The following is a 26,754-nucleotide window of genomic DNA, read 5'->3' on the forward strand; positions in this document are numbered from 1 at the left end:
TCCTGGCTGCAAGGTAGAGACCACATTTGACAATCCGGGGGGGGGGGGGGGGGGGGGTTAGGGAGGAGAAGGGAGGGGAGGCAGAGGAGAGGAGAGAGGGGGGGAGCTGCTGTATTGTAGTGCCTGCGGGCAATGCTCCCAGTCAATATATATCTCCACACTCGCTCCTGCGCTCCTATTTGAGCGGGACGCGCTGCCCTCTCAGTGCTGCTGCAGAGGAGTGACAGCCAGCCACACCGGGACGCTCTCTAGGTACGGATGATTTCTTCTCCACTTTCAAGTAGCTCGTGGCATGCAAGCAGGTCAGTTTGTTAAGATTAAGTGATATTTTGATGAGGAACTAAGGAGAGGCCTGATGTACCTGGTGTCTTTGCACTGTATTCAATTTAAAATGCCTTTTATTTTGTAGTTTTGGAAACATAAATTTAAATTTTAGTTTTAATGCAATAAGATTGTTATTGTTCTTAGATTTAAAGAAATGCATAAGAAAATGCATTTTTTATTTACATATATATACTTTTTGATGTTATAATTACACACTGCACTGCCACTAATTTTACACATGCAATATAGCATTATTAAATGTGTTTCTAAGATATTTATTGTAACAAATTATCCTAAAACTTTGTCTGATGCTTGGCTGTAAAATTCTAATGTCAGTGCATATTTCTTTTTTTATATTCTTGCAGACATAAATTTATGTTGTTTGTTAAAAAAAAGTATGTTTTTAATTCAATTTCAATTGCTAAAATTTAAAATGTTATTATATTGAAAATGAAACAGAGATTAAGAAGACAATGAATTTTTAATCTCTCCTTTCTTTTCCAGACAACCAACACAACATCCTGACAGCCATCTGAGGTAAAGTGTTCAAGTATAATTCATAAAACAATGTAATTTACAGTCGTATGCAAGTACTGTACAAGCAGCCCGTCCCATAGGCTGTCAGCAGTGTGGTTGCTGTTGCATGTAACTTGTCAAAGCTTTTAGTGTGGTGAACCTCCTTAATTGGAACAATAGATATTGAAGCGGTTAGGCTTGTTTGATCATCAGCCCTAAAAGCTTAAAACAAGACCGCAGGGTTTGGATACGGGGCAGCGGGGGGCCAAAGTGCACAGTCAGATTAGAGGCGAGGGGATAGCAGTGGCCAGGAGAGGGAAAAAAAAAACTACTGTAAAAATGATTTTTATTGATTGGATCGTAGCAGCAGCTGTTAGGCTCCATTATGAGCTCAAAGCTCAGGTCAGAGCCCCGGGGGCGGACAAGTGAGCCAATCAAATGGTCAGCCGCAAAACGGGCCAATTCTTAGAGTCCAATTGGGAGAGTGCTTGGCAACAGCCTGCCATCCTGTGTTAGACTCACTGTGTCTTTCATCATCAGCCTTCGTGCTGTGTGGCTTTTATGGATGAGGTTGTCTGTTGTCTCTCGATATAACCGGCCATCCATCACCTGTGTTTGCTTCTCTGGCCTTTGTATCAAAAACTTTGTCATGAGCCGTCTGTGTAGGACAGAAAAAGGATCGTTGGTGGACTTTAGCTTTAACTTCAGCTTGGACCCTGAACATCACAAAGACTTTCATCTTTGAATAACCTGAGGGAGAAAAAAAAAAGACAAAATAAAAGCCTCAAAGCAGAGCGTTTTAAATTGAGGAGCTCACTCCTCCTCACATCTTCTCGCACCGCAGGGTTCACCCAACGGCCTGGCTTTAAGTGGGAAAAGATCACAAAGTTTCTGTAATTTAACAGATGAAAAAAACATTTATTGTAGGGTATTTAAATTTAGTTTAGGGGATTAGAGATGAGAAACTATAACATAGAATTGCTGTCTTTAACAGAGGGATAAAAATATAAGAGAAAGAGAAAAAAAATTAAGAGTAAACGGTTTATATGAGTAAATTGTAAGGTGTATAATAGTAGCTCTCTTTAAAACCTAGATTTGCAGGTTTACTATGCATTCAAAGAAGGAAAAAGAAGACAACATAAAGCAGTGTTAAAAATAAAAAAATTATTAAAATGTCCGTCATTAGATTTACTTGGGCTAAGAGGTTTTAAATCCCTGTAATAAGGCGCATCAAGTTACGAAATAACCGCCCATCGCAAAGCTGTTTTAAAATTCTTTACAATAAATCGTATATATCATATAACCTCTCATAATCCATGCTATAATTTCTTATTGGGTAATAAAGTATGAACCGACTGCAGTGCAGAGACGAGACAGAGTACAAGAGAGCAGTTGAACTTATGCACCATGTCCTGACCCAGATCCCAGTCCTGGCACTAATGACGCCCTATAGGCATGACGCCAGGCTCTCATTAAGAACCAGGCCTCAAACCCCCGACTCCTCTCTCTTCCATACCTGCATCCCTCAGCCTGGCCGCGCTGCGCCTGTAGCCGGCCTCCCAGGGTCCGGCCTGAAGCGGAAGCAGGCCTGTTAGTGTTGCGAGGGCCCCCCCTGCACAGGTGCAGAGTCCCCTGTGACGGCCCCCGTTTGCCCCCCAGCCCCTGGACCCTGCTAGCGCCTGGTGCTGCACTGGAACTAATGAGTAGTGGCAGGTACAGTGAGAACAGAGCAGTGTGGGCCTCCCTGCAGTTAGGTTAGTGGCAACCCTCAGCTCAGGCAGACAACAAATGTGCTCTCCTAATACACATATGTGCATAATGATATATACCACCCTTCAGTGCACACGTAACTTTGCGGTGGATATTTAGATCTCTTACAGAGCTGCGTTTCATCCTCCAAATAAGGAAGTGAAATTGTTTCTTGTTTCTGATCTTTTTTTTACTGTTCTTAAAAATATCACCTTTATTTATACAAACTGTCTTGTGTGTTCACAGGTTCGAGAAATGCTCTTTTTCATCTACCTTAACAAACTGAGGAAAAAACACTGAAATGAACTCTGCGAAAAAAAGATATAATATCTAAAAAAATCTATCTTGACTCATCATTTTAATACAATCCCACAATCTTTCCAAATACCAAGCCTCAATCATGTCAAAGGACGATGCTTGTAAAGTGACGTCTGCCAGCAAACACAAGGAGCGCAAGCCGAAGAAGCCTCACTACATTCCCCGGCCATGGGGCAAACCCTACAACTACAAATGCTTCCAGTGCCCCTTCACCTGCATGGAGAAGTCCCACCTGTACAACCATATGAAGTACAGCCTGTGCAAGAACTCCCTTTCTCTGCTAATAGAGTCAGACTGGCCGTATAAGAAGGGCAACATCCTGCACCCAGAACAGCTACGACCCTTTCAGCAGGCACACGGACATCACACTACCGGGAAAGATGGGATGGAACAGGTGACACGTACCGAGGAAGGTCAAAGGCAACAAAGGGCTGTGGAGGAGGAAGGTGAGGACAGGGAAAGCCAGGGACCTGAAGATGAAGAAGAGGGAGGACGAGGAGAGGGAGTGGAGGTCATTGGGCTGACCAAAGAGAGCTCCACTGATCGCAGCAGAGGAGATGCTGCAGAGAGCACTACCAAGAAAATTAAACAGCCGGAGTCCGAGCTTCTGATGGCTGATATGCTCTCCCTGGAGGATCAGCTTTTACGAGCACGCTCAGTGGAGGTAGAGGCCCAGCTGAAACACTACAAGCTATCCAAGACGTATCTAACCGCTCCTAGTCTGCTGTCGGAGCAGTGGCGGCTGTTAGCGTCCAGCCACACAAAGTCCAAAGCTGAAGGTGCTCAGCCCAGAGTGAGTAGTTCAATCCCCTGTTACCCTCCGCCACCAAACCTGGTGGATTACCAGGATCCCACTGGACTCAACCTGTCAGTGCTCGGGGTGGGCTACCCCATCAGCCCCAGTCTCTTCTCCTACATGAACTCAGCTATTCCCACTGCTGCCACGGGTGTCACAGCTCAGACCCATGCGCAGCTCGCCCAGCTTCCCTTCCTGGCGTCAGCCGCTCAGCTGATGCACCCAGCCTCCAGCACCCACACAGATAGAGCTCTTATCCCCCCTCGCCTTTATTACCCCTTCCTGTGTGAGCACACGTTCGGACCGGCCTCCAGTCAGAGCGATGCCAGCAAAGCGCTCAAGACGTCCACAAACAGTCTAGAAGCAAATCCCCTGTCTGGCTTCCAGCCGAAAGTTAATCTGTGGAAAGTGCCTGCTTTGCGGCCGGGGACCGCCGCGGTCTCCCCTGCTGGGTGGGTGTCACCTCAGAGAGAGTCTCCCGAACAGGGCTACAGGTTGGGGGATAAACTGCAGGCTCCAGCCAAGGAGGGCAAAGCAAGCTGGGGCCTCAAGAGGACAGGGGCCCCACTGGGGAGCCATGAGACACCCGTGGAAAAGAAGCCGGCCGTGGGTGGTTTCCCTTTGGACCTCCTGAAGAATATCCAAACTGCATCAACTCTTAATATGGCAGCGGACAAACTTCTCTTCCATGGAAGGTAAAGATTTCCATAAAATGTCCTTATTTTCTCGTGATTATTGTGTCATACTAAAACAAGCAGCAAGAGGCGTATGATCGTCAGTTTTTCAATCATTAACTAGAGGATATATTGAAAGTGTTGGGCAATGTCTCAAAAATTACATATTTACAAATGGAAATACCCTAAATTTCTTCTCTTCTCAGTTTACAGGATGCTCAGCTTTCGACCCGGCCCACTGAACTGTGGTACAATGATCCTCTCACCAGCCCCAACAGTGAAACATCCTCTCTTTCGACCAGTGGGGGACCCAACAGCCAGGACCCGACTGCTGCTCGGACAATAGGGGAGGGAGCCTCAGAGTCGGTGGCTGCTCTCCTCAGCGACCTCTCCAAGGCCTTGCAGGAGTATCAAGAGGCTGAACGCAAAATCTCCCACCTGGAGAAGGAGGACCTTCCTGCTCAGCGCCACCTCTGGGAACACCTGGGCAAAATCCGCAGTGAGCTCTCCCATATCCACCAGTCACTGGAGCGGACGGCTCGCCAGAGCGACGGTCCTCTGGACTTGTCGGTCAAGAGGGACTCCACGGACTCCGTTGGCGAGCACAGCATGAGGGAGGATGGCAGCCTTAAAGACAACATGACAGAGACAGAGGAGGAGGACGAGGAGCTGGAGGAGAAAAAGGAAGAAGAAGAGAATGAGAGTGAGAGGAAGGCAATGAAGGTGTCGTTGGAGAGTCGTAAGCAGTCGTTGGACATGCTGATCAAGATGAGCCAAGCATCGGTGGTGAACACAGAGGTTCTCTCACCCGGTGGTCTCAGCATGAGGCCCAGTTCTGCTGAGGCCTTGTGGCAGAGCAGAACCACCAAGTGTGAGGCGGACTCCAGCGTCCTGCTTTGCCCCGACGGCCGATCAGTGGTGTTCACCGACATACCCTCCTCCGCCAAAACCCCAAAAAGATCTCCTTCCATCCAGCGACTAGAAGCCCAGTGTCCTCTGAGTCCTTTGACAGTTACTGACAATTAAACTTCAGACTGTAATAAAAAACTTCGACTTCAATTGCAGTTGTCTCCATTATTACTGGCATGCCTTTGATTTTCACTGGCTGGAAGAGGACTGTCATTCAGTTTCACCTCACAAAAACCTCAAACATCTTGCACCTTATAAGACAAACAGGGAATGAATGAATGATATTTGGGGGGAAAAAAAATCTTAAAAATGCACTGCGGACATTGATTGTTATAATAAGATTCTCCCGAAAATAAATTTAAAATGTGACATCAGCACTTAATAATTTCAGTCATTATCATTTGAGCAGTAAGGGCCGTTAAAATCATGTTGAAAGACAATCCTTTGAATGGATCTGTAAATATTGTAATTACAATAAATGTAAGTAAAATGTTTTAAAGGGTAAATGGTTTTATATGGATGATGTCGTGTTGGACTGCATCGTTTCACCTGATGACAATAAAGTGTATTATACACACTGTATTTCTTTGAATAAACTGAATGAAAAACAAAAAGCTTTGTTCATTTTTTTGAAAGTGGAATAATAAAAGGGAGCAAAGTACATTGTGTAAAGGAAATACTTTTATAATATTTGAACAAAAAAAAGACTAGGAAGGCACTTCAATTTGATGTTTTTAATAGATGGACATTTATATTAATATTTTTTATTAAATCAAACTGAAGAGCTGTCTTTTCATTTTCTACATTAAGGATCCAATTAGTCTAATCATGAGTTGAGCACATTGCGTTTTATTTCTTATATCATTTGAACATAAATTGAGTTTGCTGTTCAGTCCCGTTGTGGAAATCCATGAAGCTAAATGCCATCATCACTATCATCAGATTTACAGTGGCAGCACCACCTGACTCTCCTCTATCTGCCCTGACACAGTCGGGTGGCTGTGCTAAAGGTGAAGCAGCTCCTTAAGCTAAACTGCCATCAGCGAGGTCACCTGTGCCTCTGCTCGTGGATCAAGGAGCCCCCCTGCAAAGGTCAGGGCCTCCAGGGCCAAGCTGCATGTAGACTAAACAGAGGACTACCTGTCGCCCCCAGGACGGGCACTCAGTGCTGGGCTGCTTCACGTCCACTGGCCCCTTTACCACCCTCACACTCAAGACACAGCGGCAAAGGTCAGCTGTCATGACCAGATGAGCCCTAAGTGGATGTTCAGCCTTAAGAGGTCCAAATACCGGTCTGATATCACTCTTTTCAATTTAGATTTGATATTGGCTGAGTCTGAATTGAGTGAATACAAAAATCATATTTGTGATAAACAGCAAATAATTTGAATTAAATGTATGCATAATATAAACATTAAGAAATGTTAAAAGCATTTTATAGACATATACAACCACCACAGCAATACTTGTTTAGTTTAAAATAAATAAATGAATTATTTAAATTAAATTTAAAAAAAAAAACTTTAAAAAAAACTCCTTGTGAATTCATATTTCTCAGAAAAATAAAATATAATTTTTGTTATTATAAAAACCTTTTGTCAATCATTTTTTTTCACGAAAGTAAAAATTCCATTGGTTTAAAAATGGCTTGACTTTTGACAGTATCCATCAGAAGTTTTTTGGCAGCAACAAAACAGTTAAATATCACACCTGGTTTAAGGTGATGCCACGATGTCTGACGAGATTCGGTGTTTCTAAATTCCAGTTGGGATGTTTTAAGATGAGGAAAGTGTTTGCCGCTCTGTTGAAGCTTCACTAAAATCAGAATCCAGGGAGATAGCTCCCTCCTGTGGACAAACAATTTAAAGACACATTTTCTCCATCATCTGACACTGAGACAAAATCAGTGTGTCTTTAAATATTACCACATATAACTGGCCTGTATACGCTGTAGACAACATCCTTCCTCAAAAATGTCACCATCTATTTAACCATGCAAACATAACTAATCTCAGTTTATACAGGGAGTGCAGTTACAGACACTAGAGCAGCGTAAGAGGAGCATTAAAGGGTATGTTTTAATATTTTATAATTGTTAGAGATGGAAGATGCTGTAAAAATACCAAATTTAGACTAAATCAAACTGTATGCACAACATTTACATATTGAGATTAGATTAGATATAGAGATTAGATACATCATGTTATGGAGTCAGGGGCTAAGAAGTATCACAGTACTGTAAGAGGAAGAACATAATGTAAAACAATAAAATAGATATTTTATATATAGCTCTTTAAAGGTTGTCATATTTAGAAATATTTAAATATTTTTTTGAAAATCATATTTTTATTATAACTACTCTATCATGTATTTGTCTCTTTATTTTTGCAATATTTGTTTTTATTTTTTATTTAATTTTCTCTCACTTTGCTTATGTTACGCACCAACGCTCAAAACAAATCCCTTGTATATGAAAACCTCGGATTAATTTTGTCAGATGTGACTCTTTCCCCCCGTGCCCCATCATGACGGGCAGAACATTTTTATTAGATCAAAATAACGATGGTTACAAACCAAGGCCCAATTCACTTTGTTGTCTGACCGATTATTCACTGCAGCTCTGGCTCCTCATATGGATAAATTAAGATTGACGCTGTTTAAATGTGGAGTGGATGTTATCGAAAATGTATATAGTTTAATCAAATCTTCATGAACTGGAAGGGAAATTGCAATTTTTCATATAAATGACTCATTTATCAAAACAAAGAACTGTAATTTCCACTCATGGTCACGACTACTTGCATCTACATGCTGTATAAATTAAAGGTGTATTACGTTTTGCAATTTTACAATAATCCCCTGAATCTGCAGCCCCCCTCAGCTTTTTGAAGCTCTATAGCAAGTGTCCTCAACTTGTATGCCACTTTGTTTATTTGGTTCATTCTCAACGCTCTGGTGGTGTTGTTTTAGGCCATAGCTGTTTAAAGATACAGAGCTCTAAGAACCTACTGTATGCTGTCTGTTCAGACCCACACAACAGACAAACAAATTCACATTTTTCCATACACATGTGCTGGCTTGGCTTGACTCGGTTGGACTGGGCGCATCAGCCCAGCTTGGCAGGGATTTGTGCCTCCATTAGAACAGGGTTACCCACTTGAAGATGTGTCTTTAACTGATAATGTCCTTGTCTTGAGTTGATAACATTTAAAAGCAGAGGGCTGATCTGTGGACTCCGTTATTGTGCTGCAACACTACAAGCGAGACTAAATGGTAAACACAGTAGAGCATTTCACCAACACGGCCTGGTTTTCTTTGTTTTTGTTGACGGGCAGTGGCGGCTGTTATGCAATAGAATTTTAGTTTTGAGCCATGACTCCTTCTATTCTGGCACCCAATAACACAATAAGATGACATTGTAGGATTCTTGTGTATCCTACAGCCCTGTGGTGGAGAGTCACATTTTGCCTCCAGCTAATAAAATGTCATCGTGACGTCAGCCCTGAAAGGGTCTATAGTTTTCCGAAAGGCAGCCCCTAATCAATCTATTAACAGATATGTTCACCGCTTTCCACAGACGCATGTGAGAAAAACATAGTTTTCTCCACAAATTGAAGATAACACAGCATGACTCATTGATATACAAATGGTGATTTAAATGTTGATTTTGTGGTTGAAGTATTCTTTAAATACTTTGGCTCTGTTCATGGCAACTACCTTGTGAGCTTGTGTTTTAACTTCCCCATAATGCATTTCCTTTCTATCTCAACATTTTTTAGATTTCTTTGGTCTGACTTCTCTGCAGTTTGTCAAGTAAAGATGGTGCGAACTGCCCTGTTCCTGCTTCTGCTCAACACCTCGGCCTGCTGTGGTTTCAGCTTTAAAGGCTGCGCTCAGGACTTTGACGATATAGGCGCCATGTGGTGCTCCAAACAGAACATCGCAAACCTCTCTGATGTCATAAACTCAATCCCAGATAACATAACAATAATCAATCTGTCCAAGAACAAGATCAGAGTCATCCCACCTGGAACATTCAGTCAGATGCTTGGGCTCAAAAGTCTGGACCTGAGCCAGAACCAGCTGGTCTCTCTTAAAGGAGGAGAATTCAGAGGCCTAAGTGTCCTGGATTTTCTCAACCTTACCTGCAACAACATCTCACACATCCACCCCAATGCCTTTGATGGGCTCACCAAGCTACGAACCCTGCTTCTGATCCACAATATACTGACAACAATCTCTCCTGGTATCTTTAACTCCCTCCCAGCAATTCAAGAAGTCAATCTGTCCCTGAACATGCTCAAGGCTTTCAGCTGCGAGGACTCAGGTGGATCCTCTACTCTTCGGCAGCTCGATCTTCTCGCCAACAACATCCAGAGCTTGAATGTGAGCTGTTTCCCTGCCCTCGAGTACATCAGGTTGTCTAACAACTCAAAGCCGGAGCTGCAGGCAGATGTTTTTGCCTCCAACCCCAGGCTAAAGAGTTTGCTGTGTCAGGGAGTTAAAGCAGAAGTGCTGGCGGAACTGTCGGCGGAGACGAAGAAGAAGTAGGGAGTGGTGCTCTGTGGAGTTTTAGCTGGCCAGTCTGAGGCTTTTATGTGATGGCAGTGATGTTCTGCTGCTGGTGTTCCTGGAGGAGATACCTGAACACTGTCTGTCTCCCTACACACGCTTACGCAAGATCGTACATAGGAAGACCTACCTGCTGTGGCCTGAGGATCAACAGGAGCAGGGTGCTTTCTGGGTCAGACTGATAGATGCTTTAAAAGACAATGAGGAGGAAGAGGAGGGAGGAGGAGGTGGAGAACATGACTTGGCACAGCTAATTGGCTAGACCAAATGCTAACTATGTCAACATGCCCATAATTATCATTTCACTGTCTGCTAAGTCTAGAGTGAATTGTTTCAGTAACATTTCAATTTATAGACTGTTAACAACACAAAATAATAACCAATAAATATAATAGGAAATTATAGTACAGGCATTAATCAGTAATGACAATACAAAAAACAACATGTAATGATTGTGTTGTTGCATTTTGAAAAGGATACATGGTTAGCTGTTTCTAAACAATGTGTTGCAAAGCTTCAAAGTGACTTACCATCATCGCTGCCCAAGTCAAATGTGCTCCCACGATGCAGCAGGGTACTTTTCCTGAGGAGCTTTTCAAGACCTCTTCATTGTAGTGTGCATTGCTTCTGTGATACATGCAGTTGGTTTCCATGTGAAAAATGAAGACTTGGCAACTTTCATCATTTCAGTGTAATTACATTTCTGTTGCTTGTAAAATGTCTGTGCGGTTCTTTGAAATATTTTGACACGTGTTTTGAGTAGCTGTACCATAAAAATTCAATGTAATTATCTTTTTTTTTGCTATTAAGTCCATAGACTGTATAAAAACGTATAGAGTCTATGGTTAAGTGTAGAGAAAATATAAACTAAGATGCAATAAATACAAAAACACACTTTTCTATGACTCAGTCACTAAGTGTCTACAGGGTTTGTGGATGTTGCATTTAATAAAATACTTCACCTCCAAATGATTATTTATATATCAATTACTCACCCTGTTAGGTTGAATTTGTGAAGAGAACTGTGTGTCTCTCACATGCCTTGACAACGAACAAACAATCCCAATATAGGGGTCAAAGTTTAACAACGGCAAAACTATATCAAAACATTCATTAACAAGCTCTCACACAACTCGTGCAGTATATTCCAAGTCTCATGTATCGAGGCCTGTGGCTCAGTACTTCCCAAACAGACAGCACTTTCCGACAGGGAACTGAATGGAAAAGTATCTGTGTTCTCCTCAAAGCCAGACTCCACTGACAAAAACAGTTCTTTTACCTCGCTAAACACAGAAGCTGCTGGTCTATCAGCGGATTGATCAGTAGGTAGTTTGTGTTATTGGGCAACTCTGGTGAATATGAGCTGACATTTTAAAACACCAAAGTCACACAATAACACAAACAAACCAGCTGATCGAGGCAGTGGTAGACCAGCAGCTCCTGTGTTCAGTGAGGTAAAAGAACTGTTTTTGTCAATGAAGTCTGGCTTTGAGGAGGGCACAGAAAATTTTAGTTTCAGTTCACTTCCTCATCATAAAGGGCTATAAATGAGACTTGGATTATACTGCAGAAGTTGTGTGAGAGCTTGTAAAGTGATGCTTTTCTGTTGTGACTTGCAGTCGCCTATGACTTTGATTCATCTATAATTTTCTCAGTTTTTGGATTTCTTCAATCACTGTTGGCGCATGCAAGAAAAACAAAGTGTTCTTCATTAATTCAACATAGCACGGGGTGAGTAACAGATATACCAATGGTCATTTGGGGAGTGAAGTATGCCTTTAATTGGAGCTTTTAACTGTCCTCATTGCAGTCTTACTGTAGACTCAACAGTTTTTAGGTAAGGATTAAAGGTTAGTTCACATTTTCAAATAGTATCCCTGAAACAAATCTCTGCCTTAGACAACATATTTAGTCAAACTTACTTGATCAGGTTGATTTCCATTATTTCAGGACATGTCAGTTTGCTAATAAACGGATGTTTGAGGAAAACAATATTACTCCCACATTTCCAAACACTTCATTTAATTGACGTTATACATTCAAATGAAAATAAAAAATATTCATATATATTTCATATAGAGCTAGTGAGCAAGGTACAAGTTTAAAACAAAACACAGAAGTCTTCCGTGTGGCATACATATATATACAAGGCGTGGTTTGAATACTATACAGTGTGTATCCATAGCTGCACAGGTTTCATGGATGTTTATATTCTTCACTCAGTTGAGGCACGACTAGATTTCAGTGAGAGGTCAGGGATTGGGCCAAGTGCTTCAAGACTGCCGCTTACAGTAAAACATTTCAATCTCAACACCTAAACAGTAGGACTTGCAAAGCAAAGCTTATTAGTGTTAAGAGTTTCACACTAAAGCATAAAGTAGGAAAATGAGGCAACATGATCATTCTGCAATTCAAATGATACTGTACAGTCATGCAAAGTCCTAAATAGTTCCGGGTTTTCTGAGATGATATTCTCACACCAAAGGCTAAACTGAGCAAACACAAATCCAGGTTTTAAGAAACGAGAATAAATCCAGTATCACTAACAAGTCACGGTCGTTCACTAAATTTGACAGAAGTCAGGATGTTTGGTTGCACTGCAATAATTGAGTTGAAGTCACTACACCAAATTTGAGACAAATAATAAAAAAGCTTCCTCAAGTAGTCAAGTGATAAGTGCAAAAATGATTAGATATAGAAACTGTAACAATAATAAAATACAGCAGATACTTAATTCATATTGGGAAATATATATTATTCATACTGTGTATTGCTGTCTGTTTTGGCATTTTGGAGGATCAATAAAAATGCTGTCATGTATCCCTCTCACAGCTTATTTGACACGTCTCCATATTGGACAGATTAAACATCTAAGGATTTTTTTAAAGAAACCTTACACAGGATTGATTCAGTAAAACTTTTTTCCATTGATTAAAAAAAAAAAATCAAACAGAAATATAACAACTTATCAGGGGCATGGGAGCAGCAGGTCCAGGTTTCAAAGTGACCTTGATAAATCTTTTAAGAGTGATCCTATAGGAGTCTTCAGCTGATGCTGATATTTTTATTCTAACTACTCTATCATGTATTTGTCTCTTTATTTTTGCAATATTTGTTTTTATTTTTTATTTAATTTTCTCTCACTTTGCTTATGTTACGCACCAATGCTCAAAACAAATCCCTTGTATATGAAAACTTCCCCCCGTGCCCCATCATGACGGGCAGAACATTTTTATTAGATCAAAAATAACGATGGTTACAAACCAAGGCCCAATTCCCTTTGTCATCTGACCGATTATTCACTGCAGCTCTGGCTCCTCATATGGCTAAATTAAGATTGACGCTGTATATATGTAGAGTGGATGTTATCTAAAATGTATGTAGTTTAATCAAATCTTCATGAACTGGAACAGAAATTGCAATTTTTCTTTGTTTTTTTTTATTTTTATTTTTTTTAAAGATATTTTTTGGGCATTTTTAAGCCTTTAATTGATAGGACAGACGAGTGTGAAAGGGGGAGAGATGGAGCAAAGGGCCCCAGGCCGGATTCGAACCTGGGCCGCTGTGGCAACAGCCTTGTACATGGGGCGCCCGCTCTACCACCAAGCCACCGACGCCCCGGGAAATTGCAATTTTTCATATAAATGACTCATTTATCAAAACAAAGAACTGTAATTTCCACTCATGGTCACGACTACTTGCATCTACATGCTGTATAAATTAAAGGTGTATTACGTTTTGCAATTTTACAATAATCCCCTGAATCTGCAGCCCCCCTCAGCTTTTTGAAGCTCTATAGCAAGTGTCCTCAACTTGTATGCCACTTTGTTTATTTGGTTCATTCTCAACGCTCTGGTGGTGTTGTTTTAGGCCATAGCTGTTTAAAGATACAGAGCTCTAAGAACCTACTGTATGCTGTCTGTTCAGACCCACACAACAGACAAACAAATTCACATTTTTCCATACACATGTGCTGGCTTGGCTTGACTCGGTTGGACTGGGCGCATCAGCCCAGCTTGGCAGGGATTTGTGCCTCCATTAGAACAGGGTTACCCACTTGAAGATGTGTCTTTAACTGATAATGTCCTTGTCTTGAGTTGATAACATTTAAAAGCAGAGGGCTGATCTGTGGACTCCGTTATTGTGCTGCAACACTACAAGCGAGACTAAATGGTAAACACAGTAGAGCATTTCACCAACACGGCCTGGTTTTCTTTGTTTTTGTTGACGGGCAGTGGCGGCTGTTATGCAATAGAATTTTAGTTTTGAGCCATGACTCCTTCTATTCTGGCACCCAATAACACAATAAGATGACATTGTAGGATTCTTGTGTATCCTACAGCCCTGTGGTGGAGAGTCACATTTTGCCTCCAGCTAATAAAATGTCATCGTGACGTCAGCCCTGAAAGGGTCTATAGTTTTCCGAAAGGCAGCCCCTAATCAATCTATTAACAGATATGTTCACCGCTTTCCACAGACGCATGTGAGAAAAACATAGTTTTCTCCACAAATTGAAGATAACACAGCATGACTCATTGATATACAAATGGTGATTTAAATGTTGATTTTGTGGTTGAAGTATTCTTTAAATACTTTGGCTCTGTTCATGGCAACTACCTTGTGAGCTTGTGTTTTAACTTCCCCATAATGCATTTCCTTTCTATCTCAACATTTTTTAGATTTCTTTGGTCTGACTTCTCTGCAGTTTGTCAAGTAAAGATGGTGCGAACTGCCCTGTTCCTGCTTCTGCTCAACACCTCGGCCTGCTGTGGTTTCAGCTTTAAAGGCTGCGCTCAGGACTTTGACGATATAGGCGCCATGTGGTGCTCCAAACAGAACATCGCAAACCTCTCTGATGTCATAAACTCAATCCCAGATAACATAACAATAATCAATCTGTCCAAGAACAAGATCAGAGTCATCCCACCTGGAACATTCAGTCAGATGCTTGGGCTCAAAAGTCTGGACCTGAGCCAGAACCAGCTGGTCTCTCTTAAAGGAGGAGAATTCAGAGGCCTAAGTGTCCTGGATTTTCTCAACCTTACCTGCAACAACATCTCACACATCCACCCCAATGCCTTTGATGGGCTCACCAAGCTACGAACCCTGCTTCTGATCCACAATATACTGACAACAATCTCTCCTGGTATCTTTAACTCCCTCCCAGCAATTCAAGAAGTCAATCTGTCCCTGAACATGCTCAAGGCTTTCAGCTGCGAGGACTCAGGTGGATCCTCTACTCTTCGGCAGCTCGATCTTCTCGCCAACAACATCCAGAGCTTGAATGTGAGCTGTTTCCCTGCCCTCGAGTACATCAGGTTGTCTAACAACTCAAAGCTGGAGCTGCAGGCAGATGTTTTTGCCTCCAACCCCAGGCTAAAGAGTTTGCTGTGTCAGGGAGTTAAAGCAGAAGTGCTGGCGGGACTGTCGGCGGAGACGAAGAAGAATCTCTCTTGGGTGGCATTTTCTCTGTTTGTGGAGAAATCTCCATTGACTATCTGTGGATTGCTGAAAGGAATGGACCGACTTCAGAAAATTATGGTACATGCTCTTTTTGTGGTGCAGAATCTCCTTGCATATGCAAAAGCTACATGATCTGCCAAAACATTAAAATTATGACAGGTGAAGTGAAAAACTTCTGGGAAACCTTGGATCCTGGCATTCATGCGGATTTCACTTGACACACACCTACCACCAAAACACTACTTGAGACCAAGTATCCCCTCATCCCCCTCATGGCAACAGCATTCCCTGATGGCAGTAGCCCCCCAGCAGTGTAATGCACCCTGTAACACCATAAAAACTGTTAGGAATTCTCTGAGGGACGTAACAAAGAGCTCAAGGCGTTGACCTGGCCTCTAAATTCCCCAGATCCCAATCCAATCGAGCATCAATGGGATGTGCCAGTGCTACTCTGGCTTGCAGCCAAGGAACTGCCGCCAACTTCCTGGTGGCCTTAGGGGTTCTGTGTCCATGCTGGTCAGAAACAAGTCCGATCCCCAGCGGGGCCTCTGACCTCTGTGTCAAATATCTTGGGCCATGGGGGGTCAGGGGGCACTGTAATGCAGTTGCCATGAGGGGGTGTGCTTGGTCTGCAACAGTGTTTGGGTGTGTGGAGCATGTCAAGTGGCATCCACATGAATGCCAGGACCCAAGTTTTCCCAGCAGCACATTGTATTGTGACAAGATGATCAATGTTATCGACTTCAACTGTCGTTCAACAGTAGTTTTAATATTTGGCTGACTAACGTATGCATTTAATTTGAAACAGGTTGACTTGAAGGGATCAAGATTATCTCGGACTAACTTCAGCCTACTGGACTGTGAAGCTCCACGCGAGGTCTTTATTGCAGATGCAAACTTTGGGAATGTTGCCCAGATGTCACTCGGTAGGGGGAATACGAGCAGACTTTATCTCATCAATTGTGGGTTGACGCAGATATCTCATATTACATTTGACGGTTACCGAGGACTGAAGGTGCTGCAGCTGAATCAAAACAAGCTTGACATTCAGCGGGACGCATTCAAAGGCCTGACCAACCTCAGCTTTTTGAGCTTTGAGAGGAGCGAAGTGTGTGACATTGATCCCAACTGGTTTGTCCCTCTAAAGAAGCTGACTGCTCTGTCTCTTATAAAAAATGAAATCACTAAGCTGCCACCAAATGTTTTCAGTGCCCTTACTAGACTTGAGGGGCTCTACCTGCAGTTCAACCTGCTGAGATACATCACCAAGAAGCCCTTCAGTAAGCTGCGGACGCTAACGAAGCTCAACCTCAGCTTAAACATCATTGATTTCATTGAAGGTGGCACCTTCGAAGACCTGACGAGGCTCAAGTATGGAGTATTCTCTACTTATGTGTTCATCTTTCCACACTGACCATTACTTAACACATCCACCTGTCTGTTAGGTACCTGGACTTAAGCGGGAATCGCCTGAAGAGGCTGACACCATATATTCTATCAGGCCTGATCAATTTGAAGCAATTAGTTCTGTACAACAACCGCCTGCATTTTAAAACCAACGAAGCTCCTTTCATCAACCTTACTTCTCTGGAGGTATGATATATTTTAGTTATTATACACAGTGATGCACTTTGTGTATAAATACATATTTTTTATCTGTTTTATCTATCTTCCATGTCAAATTTGGAGTTTCTGGAGATGAACTACCAGGGGCCTGGAGGTCAAGGCATTGGTGTCATTGGGTCACAGTTTTTCCAAGGTCAAGGTCGACTTACCTCACTCCACATTGGGAACAGCATTGTGCTCGACTTCAGTCCTGACGCCCTTGTTCCTCTGGTCAACTTGAAAGAGCTGTACATAGGTGGAGTGACTATGAAAACAACCAACCTGAGTGCAGTGTTGTCCCCTCTGAAAAGTCTGAAGAGGTTGATTCTTTTCAGGGCAGACCTTGATGCTCTGCCTGCCAGCCTGATGCCTCCAGATAATTCACTGGAGACTCTCAAACTCCCGTTTAACCACCTGCACACTGTGGACAAAATGACGCTGGATTCTCTGCCAAGGTAGAGGAGCTACCAATCTAGCAATCAGCTCTTGAAAGAAAAGTTTAACATTTTGAGAAATACTCGTTTGCTTTCTTGCCAGAAGTTAGACGATAAGACACTGACTACATTTACATGCACAAAATATTCCATTTTTTTCCCTTGTTCCAAAAAAGACAATATTCCTGCTGTTTACCTGGATAATGAAAATTAATATTCAGTTAATATTCCTGTTTACATGCAGCTGTGCATACTCCGATTAAGGTGCCCTTTCATGTTGTTTATGATGCTAAAATATGAAACAGTGGAACAGCTGTGGCTAATGTGTGCCATTTAGCTTCTTTGCATCAAAACAGGTTTTTGAGTTTGTTTGTGTACAATGAATCCATGACAATGCACAGAGCTGACCATAAACAGGCATGTGGCCGTCTGTTGTAAACTGCTGTAAATGCCCCAGTTGACCCTTTGCTAAGCCCCGCCCCTTTGTGGTGGTCAGTCAAGCTGTCGGAGTTAGCATGGAACCCACACTGTAACTAACTGCGCTGCCTGAAGAAATATGATCATATTTTTGGAAAAATGAAAGAGTGATTCCAGAGAGAAGCAGACAGAGGGGTCTACAGTCTGTGTTTGAAGGATATATCCAGGATGTCAAAATGACTCAGCAGCAACAACAGGTTAAAAAGACAAAGATAGTTAGAAGCTAAAGCCGAACTATAGGCTACAGATCACAGTGTAAAAGTGAACCACCACATCACTGCTGATCGCCACAGAAGACAATGAATTTAAAGGGAAACTCTGCTGATATTGAACCAGCTGTGTGGCATCACAGTGTGTACAGATGAACAGTGTTTGGCTTCGCCCCCCTTCCTGACGCCATCGCCCGGACATCGCTTCGGACGAAGCCAGTGTATTCATCTGTCCACAATGCGATGACACAGAGCTGGTTGAATATCAGCACAGTTTCCCTTCACTGGTTCCTGTACAGCAGGGTCGGTCTTTGTTTCACTGTTATAATCATTAAAAAGCAAAAGCAGCATGTGTATACATTCAGTAGGCCATATCTTCAGTAGCTAGCTAGCTAACCCTACACTTTTCAGGGTTTGACTTTGGTTTTGGAACAGGGAAAAAACGTATATCTTTTTACGACCTCTCCAGGTAACGTGTATCATAAATACACAACGTGCCCCAGACACAACATTTAGCTCCAAATCCACAAAACCAGCCTGAAAATGAAGGAAATCTAAGCTGATTGCATCAGAGTCAATGGAGCACAGCTGAGTTGTTGTCGGACCGTGGTCTGAGCTGGCCCAATGCTACTCTATGATCTGTCAGTCTGCGTCCGGGGGTTGGTGGGACTTAGAGAGGGGTTAAGTGAGATGCATATTCCGAATGCGCTGTACACATTTCCAAAGACAGTATCTAAAATCCAAATAATATCAGCATATCCCACGTCTTCATCAGAAAATGTTACATTCGGAATAAGATCAAATTTGGAATATCCAAGCATAATATTTTGTTAACATGACCTATAGCAAAGTCAGAACACTATCATATTCAGAAACATAGTGGAATATTAGTGTGCATGTAAATGTAGTCACTTTCACACTGTAAAACATCACAACATCATCCACATTAACGGAGCAACAAACTGGAACTTAGGCCAGCTTCTGTGTTTACTCTACCTGTACTGGCTGTGTATTTAAATGTAATAAAACCAGCAACCTTGGTGTATGTTTGTTTGTTTCCAGATTACGTGTTTTGGACGTTAGTGAAAACCCACTTACCTGTACCTGTGATAACGCCTGGTTCAAGAACTGGGCCATCCACAACACTCAAACACAGGTAACAGAAGCTGCAGACACTGTGAAAAATATTTATATACGCATGTTATAAACCAACTAAAAGTAGTTTTCTTGAATTCCCTCCAGGTGTCCTACCTGTACCAACTGCGGTGTAACAAAAACAGGAGCTCTTCCTACATGTGGCAGTTTGATGATAAGGCCTGCTCCTATGAACAAGCTTCTTTGCACCTCTTCATCGGCTGCTCTGTAGTGGACGTGTTGTTTGTATTCGTGTGTCTGGCCTGGCACACACAGGGCCCCACTCTGCGCTACCTGCTGCTCATCCTCAGGGCAAAGATACGTGGGCGTAGGGGGGCAGCAGGGGCCAAATTCCAGTATGATGCATTCATCTCCTACAGCTCTGAAGATGAGGCCTGGGTGATGGGACGGCTGGTGCCAAATCTAGAGAGACCTGCTGCTGGTGCACCCAGGCTCAGGCTGTGCCTCCACCACAGAGACTTCCGCCCTGGCGCTGCTGTTCTGGAGAACATCGAGGCGGCCATTTACGGCTCTCGCCACACCATCTGTGTGGTGACACGTCACTTCCTACGAAGCGAGTGGTGCTCTGTGGAGTTTCAGCTGGCCAGTCTGAGGCTTTTATGTGATGGCAGTGATGTTCTGCTGCTGGTGTTCCTGGAGGAGATACCTGAACACTGTCTGTCTCCCTACACACGCTTACGCAAGATCGTACGTAGGAAGACCTACCTGCTGTGGCCTGAGGATCCACAGGAGCAGGGTGCTTTCTGGGTCAGACTGATAGATGCTTTAAAAGACAATGAGGAGGAAGAGGAGGGAGGAGGAGGTGGAGAACATGACTTGGCACGGCTACTTGGCTAGACCAAATGCTAACTATGTCAACATGCCCGTAATCATCATTTCACTGTCTGCTAAGTCTAGAGTGAATTGTTTCAGTAACATTTCAATTTACAGACTGTTAACAACACAAAATAATAACCAATAAATATAATAGGAAATTATAGTACAGGCATTAATCAGTAATGACAATACAAAAAACAATATGTAATGACTGTGTTGTCGCATTTTGAAAAGGATACATGGTTAGCTGTTTCTAAACAATGTGTTGCAAAGCTTCAAAGTGACTTACCATCATCGCTGCCCAAGTCAAATGTGCTCCCACGATGCAGCAGGGTACTTTTCCTGAGGAGCTTTTCAAGACCTCTTCATTGTAGTGTGCATTGCTTCTGTGATACATGCAGTTGGTTTCCATGTGAAAAATGAAGACTTGGCAACTTTCATCATTTCAGTGTAATTACATTTCTGTTGCTTGTAAAATGTCTGTGCGGTTCTTTGAAATATTTTGACACGTGTTTTGAGTAGCTGTACCATAAAAATTCAATGTAATTATCTTTTTTTTTGCTATTAAGTCCATAGACTGTATAAAAACGTATAGAGTCTATGGTTAAGTGTAGAGAAAATATAAACTAAGATGCAATAAATACAAAAACACACTTTTAGTCCACTTTTCTATGACTCAGTCACTAAGTGTCTACAGGGTTTGTGGATGTTGCATTTAATAAAATACTTCACCTCCAAATGATTATTTATCTATCAATTACTCACCCTGTTAGGTTGAATTTGTGAAGAGAACTGAGTGTCTCTCACATGCCTTGACAACGAACAAAGAATCCCAATACAGGGGTCATAGGGGTCAAAGTTTAACAACGGCAAAACTATATCAAAACATTCATTAACAAGCTCTCACACAACTCGTGCAGTATATTCCAAGTCTCATGTATCGAGGCCTGTGGCTCAGTACTTCCCAAACAGACAGCACTTTCCGACAGGGAACTGAATGGAAAAGTATCTGTGTTCTCCTCAAAGCCAGACTCCACTGACAAAAACAGTTCTTTTACCTCGCTAAACACAGAAGCTGCTGGTCTATCAGCGGATTGATCAGTAGGTAGTTTGTGTTATTGGGCAACTCTGGTGAATATGAGCTGACATTTTAAAACACCAAAGTCACACAATAACACAAACAAACCAGCTGATCGAGGCAGTGGTAGACCAGCAGCTCCTGTGTTCAGTGAGGTAAAAGAACTGTTTTTGTCAATGAAGTCTGGCTTTGAGGAGGGCACAGATATGTTTCACTTTCCATTGCATTCCCTGACGGAAAGTGCTGTCTGTTTGGGAAGTACTGAGCCACAGGACTTGACAAATGACACGGGGTGAGTAACAGATATACCAATGGTCATTTGGGGAGTGAAGTATGCCTTTAATTGGAGCTTTTAACTGTCCTCATTGCAGTCTTACTGTAGACTCAACAGTTTTTAGGTAAGGATTAAAGGTTAGTTCACATTTTCAAATAGTATCCCTGAAACAAATCTCTGCCTTAGACAACATATTTAGTCAAACTTACTTGATCAGGTTGATTTCCATTATTTCAGGACATGTCAGTTTGCTAATAAACGGATGTTTGAGGAAAACAATATTACTCCCACATTTCCAAACACTTCATTTAATTGACGTTATACATTCAAATGAAAATAAAAAATATTCATATATATTTCATATAGAGCTAGTGAGCAAGGTACAAGTTTAAAACAAAACACAGAAGTCTTCCGTGTGGCATACATATATATACAAGGCGTGGTTTGAATACTATACAGTGTGTATCCATAGCTGCACAGGTTTCATGGATGTTTATATTCTTCACTCAGTTGAGGCACGACTAGATTTCAGTGAGAGGTCAGGGATTGGGCCAAGTGCTTCAAGACTGCCGCTTACAGTAAAACATTTCAATCTCAACACCTAAACAGTAGGACTTGCAAAGCAAAGCTTATTAGTGTTAAGAGTTTCACACTAAAGCATAAAGTAGGAAAATGAGGCAACATGATCATTCTGCAATTCAAATGATACTGTACAGTCATGCAAAGTCCTAAATAGTTCCGGGTTTTCTGAGATGATATTCTCACACCAAAGGCTAAACTGAGCAAACACAAATCCAGGTTTTAAGAAACTTGAGAATAAATCCAGTATCACTAACAAGTCACGGTCGTTCACTAAATTTGACAGAAGTCAGGATGTTTGGTTGCACTGCAATAATTGAGTTGAAGTCACTACACCAAATTTGAGACAAATAATAAAAAAGCTTCCTCAAGTAGTCAAGTGATAAGTGCAATCCCACCCCACTACCCCTCCCCCCCCCCCCCACACACAGACACTCCATTTTATAAAACTCTCATACATAAGCAAGTTAAGCATCACATTGTTTTCCACTATCAATCAAACCATAGTTATAGTACAGCAGATGCCCCAACAATCAATAGCAAACCATACTCTTACATATATCCAGTAGTTATGTACAACAGAACTGGTGCAACATTAAACACATTAAAAATTATTAGATATAGAAACTGTAACAATAATAAAATACAGCAGATACTTAATTCATATTGGGAAATATATATTATTCATACTGTGTATTGCTGTCTGTTTTGGCATTTTGGAGGATCAATAAAAATGCTGTCATGTATCCCTCTCACAGCTTATTTAACACGTCTCCATATTGGACAGATTAAACATCTAAGAATTTTTTTAAAGAAACCTTACACAGGATTGATTCAGTAAAACTTTTTTCCATTGATTAAAAAAAACAAACAAAAATATGACAACTTATCAGGGGCATGGGAGCAGCAGGTCCAGGTTTCAAAGTGACCTTGATAGATCTTTGAGAGTGATCCTATAGGAGTCTTCAGCTGATGCTGGCACAGCCGTAGCAGTCTGACCAAATGCCGAGGTCAGGAAACAGAAAAGAAATTCTTGATATTCAAATCTTTTTGGAATCTTTTGCTTCAAAAAGCTTCATACGCTCCTGCACGGTTAGTCCCTCTTTCAGGCTCTGTTAAAGATAAAGTCATTCATTATTTATCTATAGACGATAAAAGGCTCATGTGGGCAGAGGAGAGTGTTAAAAACAAAAACACACAGACATCACAAAACAGTTAAGTCAACACAATCCCGGACATTTTTATGATCTGAATGACACACGTTAATCTCAATGTGAGGTCTACAGGAAAAAGTGGTTATGCTGGAATATGGTCATGCCACACAGAGGACCTACTGGTGCACAAAGAAATCCAAAACTCACAAACAGACAAAAGACAACAGTCAAAGAAAAGATTTTTACATAAACAGATGGAACATAGGAGATGAGCACTCGAAAACGAGCACTCTCATTCCTCTATGAAATGATCTGAGATATTCAGACTATTATTGCAGACCCAAAAAATAAACAGAAATTTGGTGAGGGAATGAGTCCTAAAACCCAGAACTTAATCGCAGGTTTGCACATCTGGTTCCCTTGTCTGTAAGTTAATGTTTTTTTTTTAACAGGTTTTTGGTTACATGTCTGAAATAAAGTCTGTGATAAATACATGGTTACAGATTGTCATGTTTTGATTGTTAAAGATATATTTGCTGATATCACGAATTCCGTCACAAGACAGCTTTGATTTGATTGATTTTGTAGTCTGCAACTGATATGGGATGATATCAGAAATTATCCTCACTGTCTTTTTCTTGGCTGTACATAGGGATGGGCAATATGGTCCTAAAATAATATCACAACATCTCAGGGTATTTTTGCACGATATTCTTGACGATATGACAAATTATTTAAAAATATATTTCATTATCAATTTAAGAAGACAGAATTATAACAAAATGTAATATAGTTTTACAGTTTGCCTTCAAATATTCACTAAAAACTACACAAAAATTATGTCTCATTTCTTCAGTTTGTAAACGACAACAGTAACCCAGAGTGAGATTCAGATTCTGTTCACAATATTAATAGTTCAACAAAATAAAATCTACCACAACTTACACATTTAAACAGCTCCCTAATGCAAAAAATGTACCCTGGGATCTTGATGACACCAACTCCTGTGTGCACACAGCGAGAGAGGAGAGGGAGAGACGCTGTGCTGCCGCCGGAGGAGCTGCAAAGAAAACAAAATCCACCTATCTGCACCTCTAAAGCTCACTAATTAACATGTTGCATCTTGTTTGTTTAACCCACTGTATAACCACAATTATTGATGCTTTACTCTTTGGTTTTTGAATCAATCGAACAAATGAGACTTTTAACCAGAGAGCTTTAGAGGGGCTGGCAGGCAGGTTTTTTTTCTTACCTAGCCTGGCTACAGCTTTTTCCCTTGTTTCCAGTGTTTATGCTAAGCTAAAATAACTGGCTGTTGGCTGTAGCTTCATATTAACTGTACAGACGTGAGAGTGGTACTGATTTCCTCATTGAACACTCCAAAAAAAGCAACTAAGTCTCCCAAAATGTCAAACATAGTACGGGAGAGGAAAGTAACTGGAAAGGCTTTTAGACAGAGTCTGCAAACTGCTAATGCTCACGCCTGTGATATTCAACTGAGGGGTGGACACTACAATCAGCTTTGGTGGTGCAGGTCGGGGGGGGGGGGGGGGGGGGATCATGCGGGGGCGGTAAGGGCATGCTTTGCTCTACATCATGCTATACCTACAGCACATCTTGGGGCGGGGGTTGGGGGGGAATCACCCCACAATGGGAGTGTCAGCTATCCCATGAGACCTGTTCAGTGACAGACTGATGGACAAAACAAGACAGATGACAAACTTACAGGACAATAGACTTGCGGTAAAAACGTCCTGACTGACCAACTGTGGAAGACATTTCTACAGTATGTGGTGGCTGAGTGTCAACAGTTAACAGTCATAAAAGTCTGCACGACAAAAGTTTACAGTCACATTACAAAGCAAACTGAAATGGTAGTTTATGGGTGCATGGATTTTACGCCATCTGCATGTCTGAATGAGAGACAAAAAGCCTGTAATTTGGGAAGAAAAAAAATATTTTATCAAATTGAAGACTTACCTTTGACCTTACACCTCTTGATTGCTTGGAGGTTGTTGATCGTTCCTTTTTCAGGAAATCTGGATTACTTTTTGATTTCATTATATCTAAAAACACAAAGGGATGCCTTTATCATCATAAATCTAAAGTAGTATAGTAGTTTACAATTCATGTTAATATGTGACTTTATCTGCCTTGTAGAAGTGGCAGGTCTCAAAAGACCCGAGGTACTGTATGCAGGAATGTTTATGAAACATCCATGCATTTAAGGGTTAAAGATGCTAAACTAAAATTGAGTTTCAACAGAATGGCTGTTGCTCTGTTTTATTAAAAACATCCACATGTCAAGTAAATAAAAACTTGGATTACTCCCTTGCGGTTGTATGATTCTGCAATCCAGTCAAGTTGCAGTTACAGTTTACATCCATGTCTGTCAAGACTCAAATGTAGCCAACATGGATGTTGCTGCAAAGAAGCTACATATTCTAAACATGGATGCTTCATACACATCCCCCCCTGGCAGCACAGATCTTTACAATCATCAAATTTAAACAAAAATTCATCAAGGCATTCTCAAGGTATCACGCTCACAGGAATGGGATAGATTGACAGAAGGAAAACCCAAAAACATAATGCCTCTGGTCACTGTTGATGGTGCGGAGGCATAAAAATCATTGCTTACAATACTTTGGAGTTGTAAGACATTATGGGTTATTTCAGTGGGGGGGGGGGGGGGGGTGATAATTATTAAATTAACATTTCCCATTTACCGTATCCAGATGTGACCGTCCCATCGACAGTCCTCTCGCCTAAAGCTTCTGTGGCAATGAGCAGCTTCTCCTTCAGTTTGCTGATATCACAGTCAGCCTTTGCTTTCACAATGCTGAGCTCTGTATAGATGTCCTTATATTTGTCTGTGGCATATTTCTTGTCCTATTGAAATGGAACCAATGACACCTCCTCTTAGTTTTTCTAATGTTGTACAAGACATGAAGAAATTACAGGTACATACCTTCGAAACATTGTTTGTATTACATAAAGTTTAGTTTTTCTCACCCTTAAAGCAGACTGCAGTTCATCTTTCAAAGAGTGGATTTCCTGTTTAAGATACTGGATCTCTGACTCTTTAATTCGCAGCAACACCTACAAGATGGAGAGAAAATCTCTTTAAGATTTCAGATCAAATCCTTAGTGTGAGTGTGTGTGTGCACTTGTACATGCTACATAGTGAGGACCAAAAACATATTTTCGAAAGTGAGGACATTTTGGCCAGTCCTTACTTTTTCAAAGGCCTGTTCAAGGGTTAAGACTTGGATTTAGAGGCTAGAATGAGATTAAGGATAGGGTTAGGCTAAGGTTTAGGGTTAGGCATTAAGTCGCGATGGATAAGGTTCGGGTAAGGGGCTAGGGAATACATTGTGTCAAATGAGGGTCCTCTTAAAAACAGAAGTACAAGAATGCGTGTGTGTGTGTGTGTGTGTGTGTGTGTGTGTGTGTTTATACATACCTCCAGTTCATACACATCTTTGCCCTGGGTGAGTGGAGACAGCGCTGTTTCACCGCTGAAACAGGAGCGCATCCGAGTGATCTCTGCAGTCAGTCGGTTATTTAATTCCTGTTGGACAGAATTAAGTTATGTTTCAACCCGTGGACAAGAAATGTTTATGTATGTACGAATGCATGTAAGTGCATT

The 26,754-nt window shown here is 41.6% G+C and overlaps 4 protein-coding genes across 10 annotated transcripts in view; 3 read left to right on the forward strand and 1 right to left on the reverse strand.

The window, feature by feature from the left end:
• Positions 1–186: 186 nt before the first annotated feature.
• On the forward strand, positions 187–5,900 carry prr35 (proline rich 35). 2 transcript variants are annotated; one of them, XM_033610986.2, is made up of 4 exons: positions 187–252; positions 829–861; positions 2,836–4,398; positions 4,584–5,900. In XM_033610986.2, exons 3-4 carry the CDS (start codon positions 2,990–2,992, stop codon positions 5,401–5,403), a joined length of 2,229 nt encoding a protein of 742 aa, XP_033466877.1. In that variant the 5' UTR covers positions 187–252; positions 829–861; positions 2,836–2,989; the 3' UTR covers positions 5,404–5,900. The 2 variants fall into 2 exon arrangements, with proteins under 2 accessions (XP_033466877.1, XP_033466876.1); XM_033610985.2 differs by having other exon boundaries at positions 193–302.
• A 1,339-nt stretch (positions 5,901–7,239) lies between these two features.
• LOC144459445 (uncharacterized) lies at positions 7,240–10,006 on the forward strand. Its single transcript, XM_078163537.1, has 2 exons — positions 7,240–7,357; positions 9,066–10,006. Exon 2 carries the CDS (start codon positions 9,106–9,108, stop codon positions 9,835–9,837), a length of 732 nt encoding a protein of 243 aa, XP_078019663.1. The 5' UTR covers positions 7,240–7,357; positions 9,066–9,105; the 3' UTR covers positions 9,838–10,006.
• Positions 10,007–14,394: 4,388 nt separating this feature from the next.
• LOC117247437 (uncharacterized) lies at positions 14,395–20,178 on the forward strand. The gene is made up of 6 exons (XM_033612003.2): positions 14,395–15,399; positions 16,130–16,692; positions 16,767–16,914; positions 17,011–17,381; positions 19,109–19,202; positions 19,289–20,178. Exons 1-6 carry the CDS (start codon positions 14,506–14,508, stop codon positions 20,036–20,038), a joined length of 2,820 nt encoding a protein of 939 aa, XP_033467894.2. The 5' UTR covers positions 14,395–14,505; the 3' UTR covers positions 20,039–20,178.
• A 2,484-nt stretch (positions 20,179–22,662) lies between these two features.
• The window catches only part of mpripa (myosin phosphatase Rho interacting protein a), a 57,695-nt gene continuing 53,603 nt past the window's right edge, over positions 22,663–26,754 (reverse strand). For 5 of the 6 annotated variants that reach the window (XM_078163462.1, XM_078163460.1, XM_078163461.1 and 2 more), the window contains 5 exons: positions 26,569–26,676; positions 26,118–26,204; positions 25,832–25,994; positions 25,083–25,168; positions 22,663–23,060 (listed from right to left, as the gene is read on the reverse strand). In XM_078163462.1, the coding sequence (XP_078019588.1) occupies positions 22,989–23,060; positions 25,083–25,168; positions 25,832–25,994; positions 26,118–26,204; positions 26,569–26,676 (516 nt within the window). In that variant the 3' untranslated portion in view covers positions 22,663–22,988. Of the gene's footprint in view, positions 23,061–24,711; positions 24,795–25,082; positions 25,169–25,831; positions 25,995–26,117; positions 26,205–26,568; positions 26,677–26,754 lie in introns of all 6 variants that reach the window. The other variant, XM_078163459.1, reaches the window with a different exon arrangement.

This window comes from Epinephelus lanceolatus, chromosome 21 (assembly GCF_041903045.1).
Source record: "Epinephelus lanceolatus isolate andai-2023 chromosome 21, ASM4190304v1, whole genome shotgun sequence".
Classification (NCBI taxonomy): domain Eukaryota; kingdom Metazoa; phylum Chordata; class Actinopteri; order Perciformes; family Serranidae; genus Epinephelus; species Epinephelus lanceolatus.

Excerpts from the sequence above, each read along its gene's own strand:
- prr35 (XM_033610986.2), top strand. The coding sequence starts at position 2,990 with ATGTCAAAGGACGATGCTTGTAAAGTGACGTCTGCCAGCAAACACAAG. Across the intron at positions 4,399-4,583 it reads AAACTTCTCTTCCATGGAAG|TTTACAGGATGCTCAGCTTT; the intron begins GTAAAGATTTCC and ends TTCTCTTCTCAG.
- LOC117247437 (XM_033612003.2), top strand. The coding sequence starts at position 14,506 with ATGCATTTCCTTTCTATCTCAACATTTTTTAGATTTCTTTGGTCTGAC. Across the intron at positions 15,400-16,129 it reads ACCGACTTCAGAAAATTATG|GTTGACTTGAAGGGATCAAG; the intron begins GTACATGCTCTT and ends AATTTGAAACAG. Across the intron at positions 16,915-17,010 it reads TCAACCTTACTTCTCTGGAG|TTTCTGGAGATGAACTACCA; the intron begins GTATGATATATT and ends TCAAATTTGGAG.
- LOC144459445 (XM_078163537.1), top strand. The coding sequence starts at position 9,106 with ATGGTGCGAACTGCCCTGTTCCTGCTTCTGCTCAACACCTCGGCCTGC.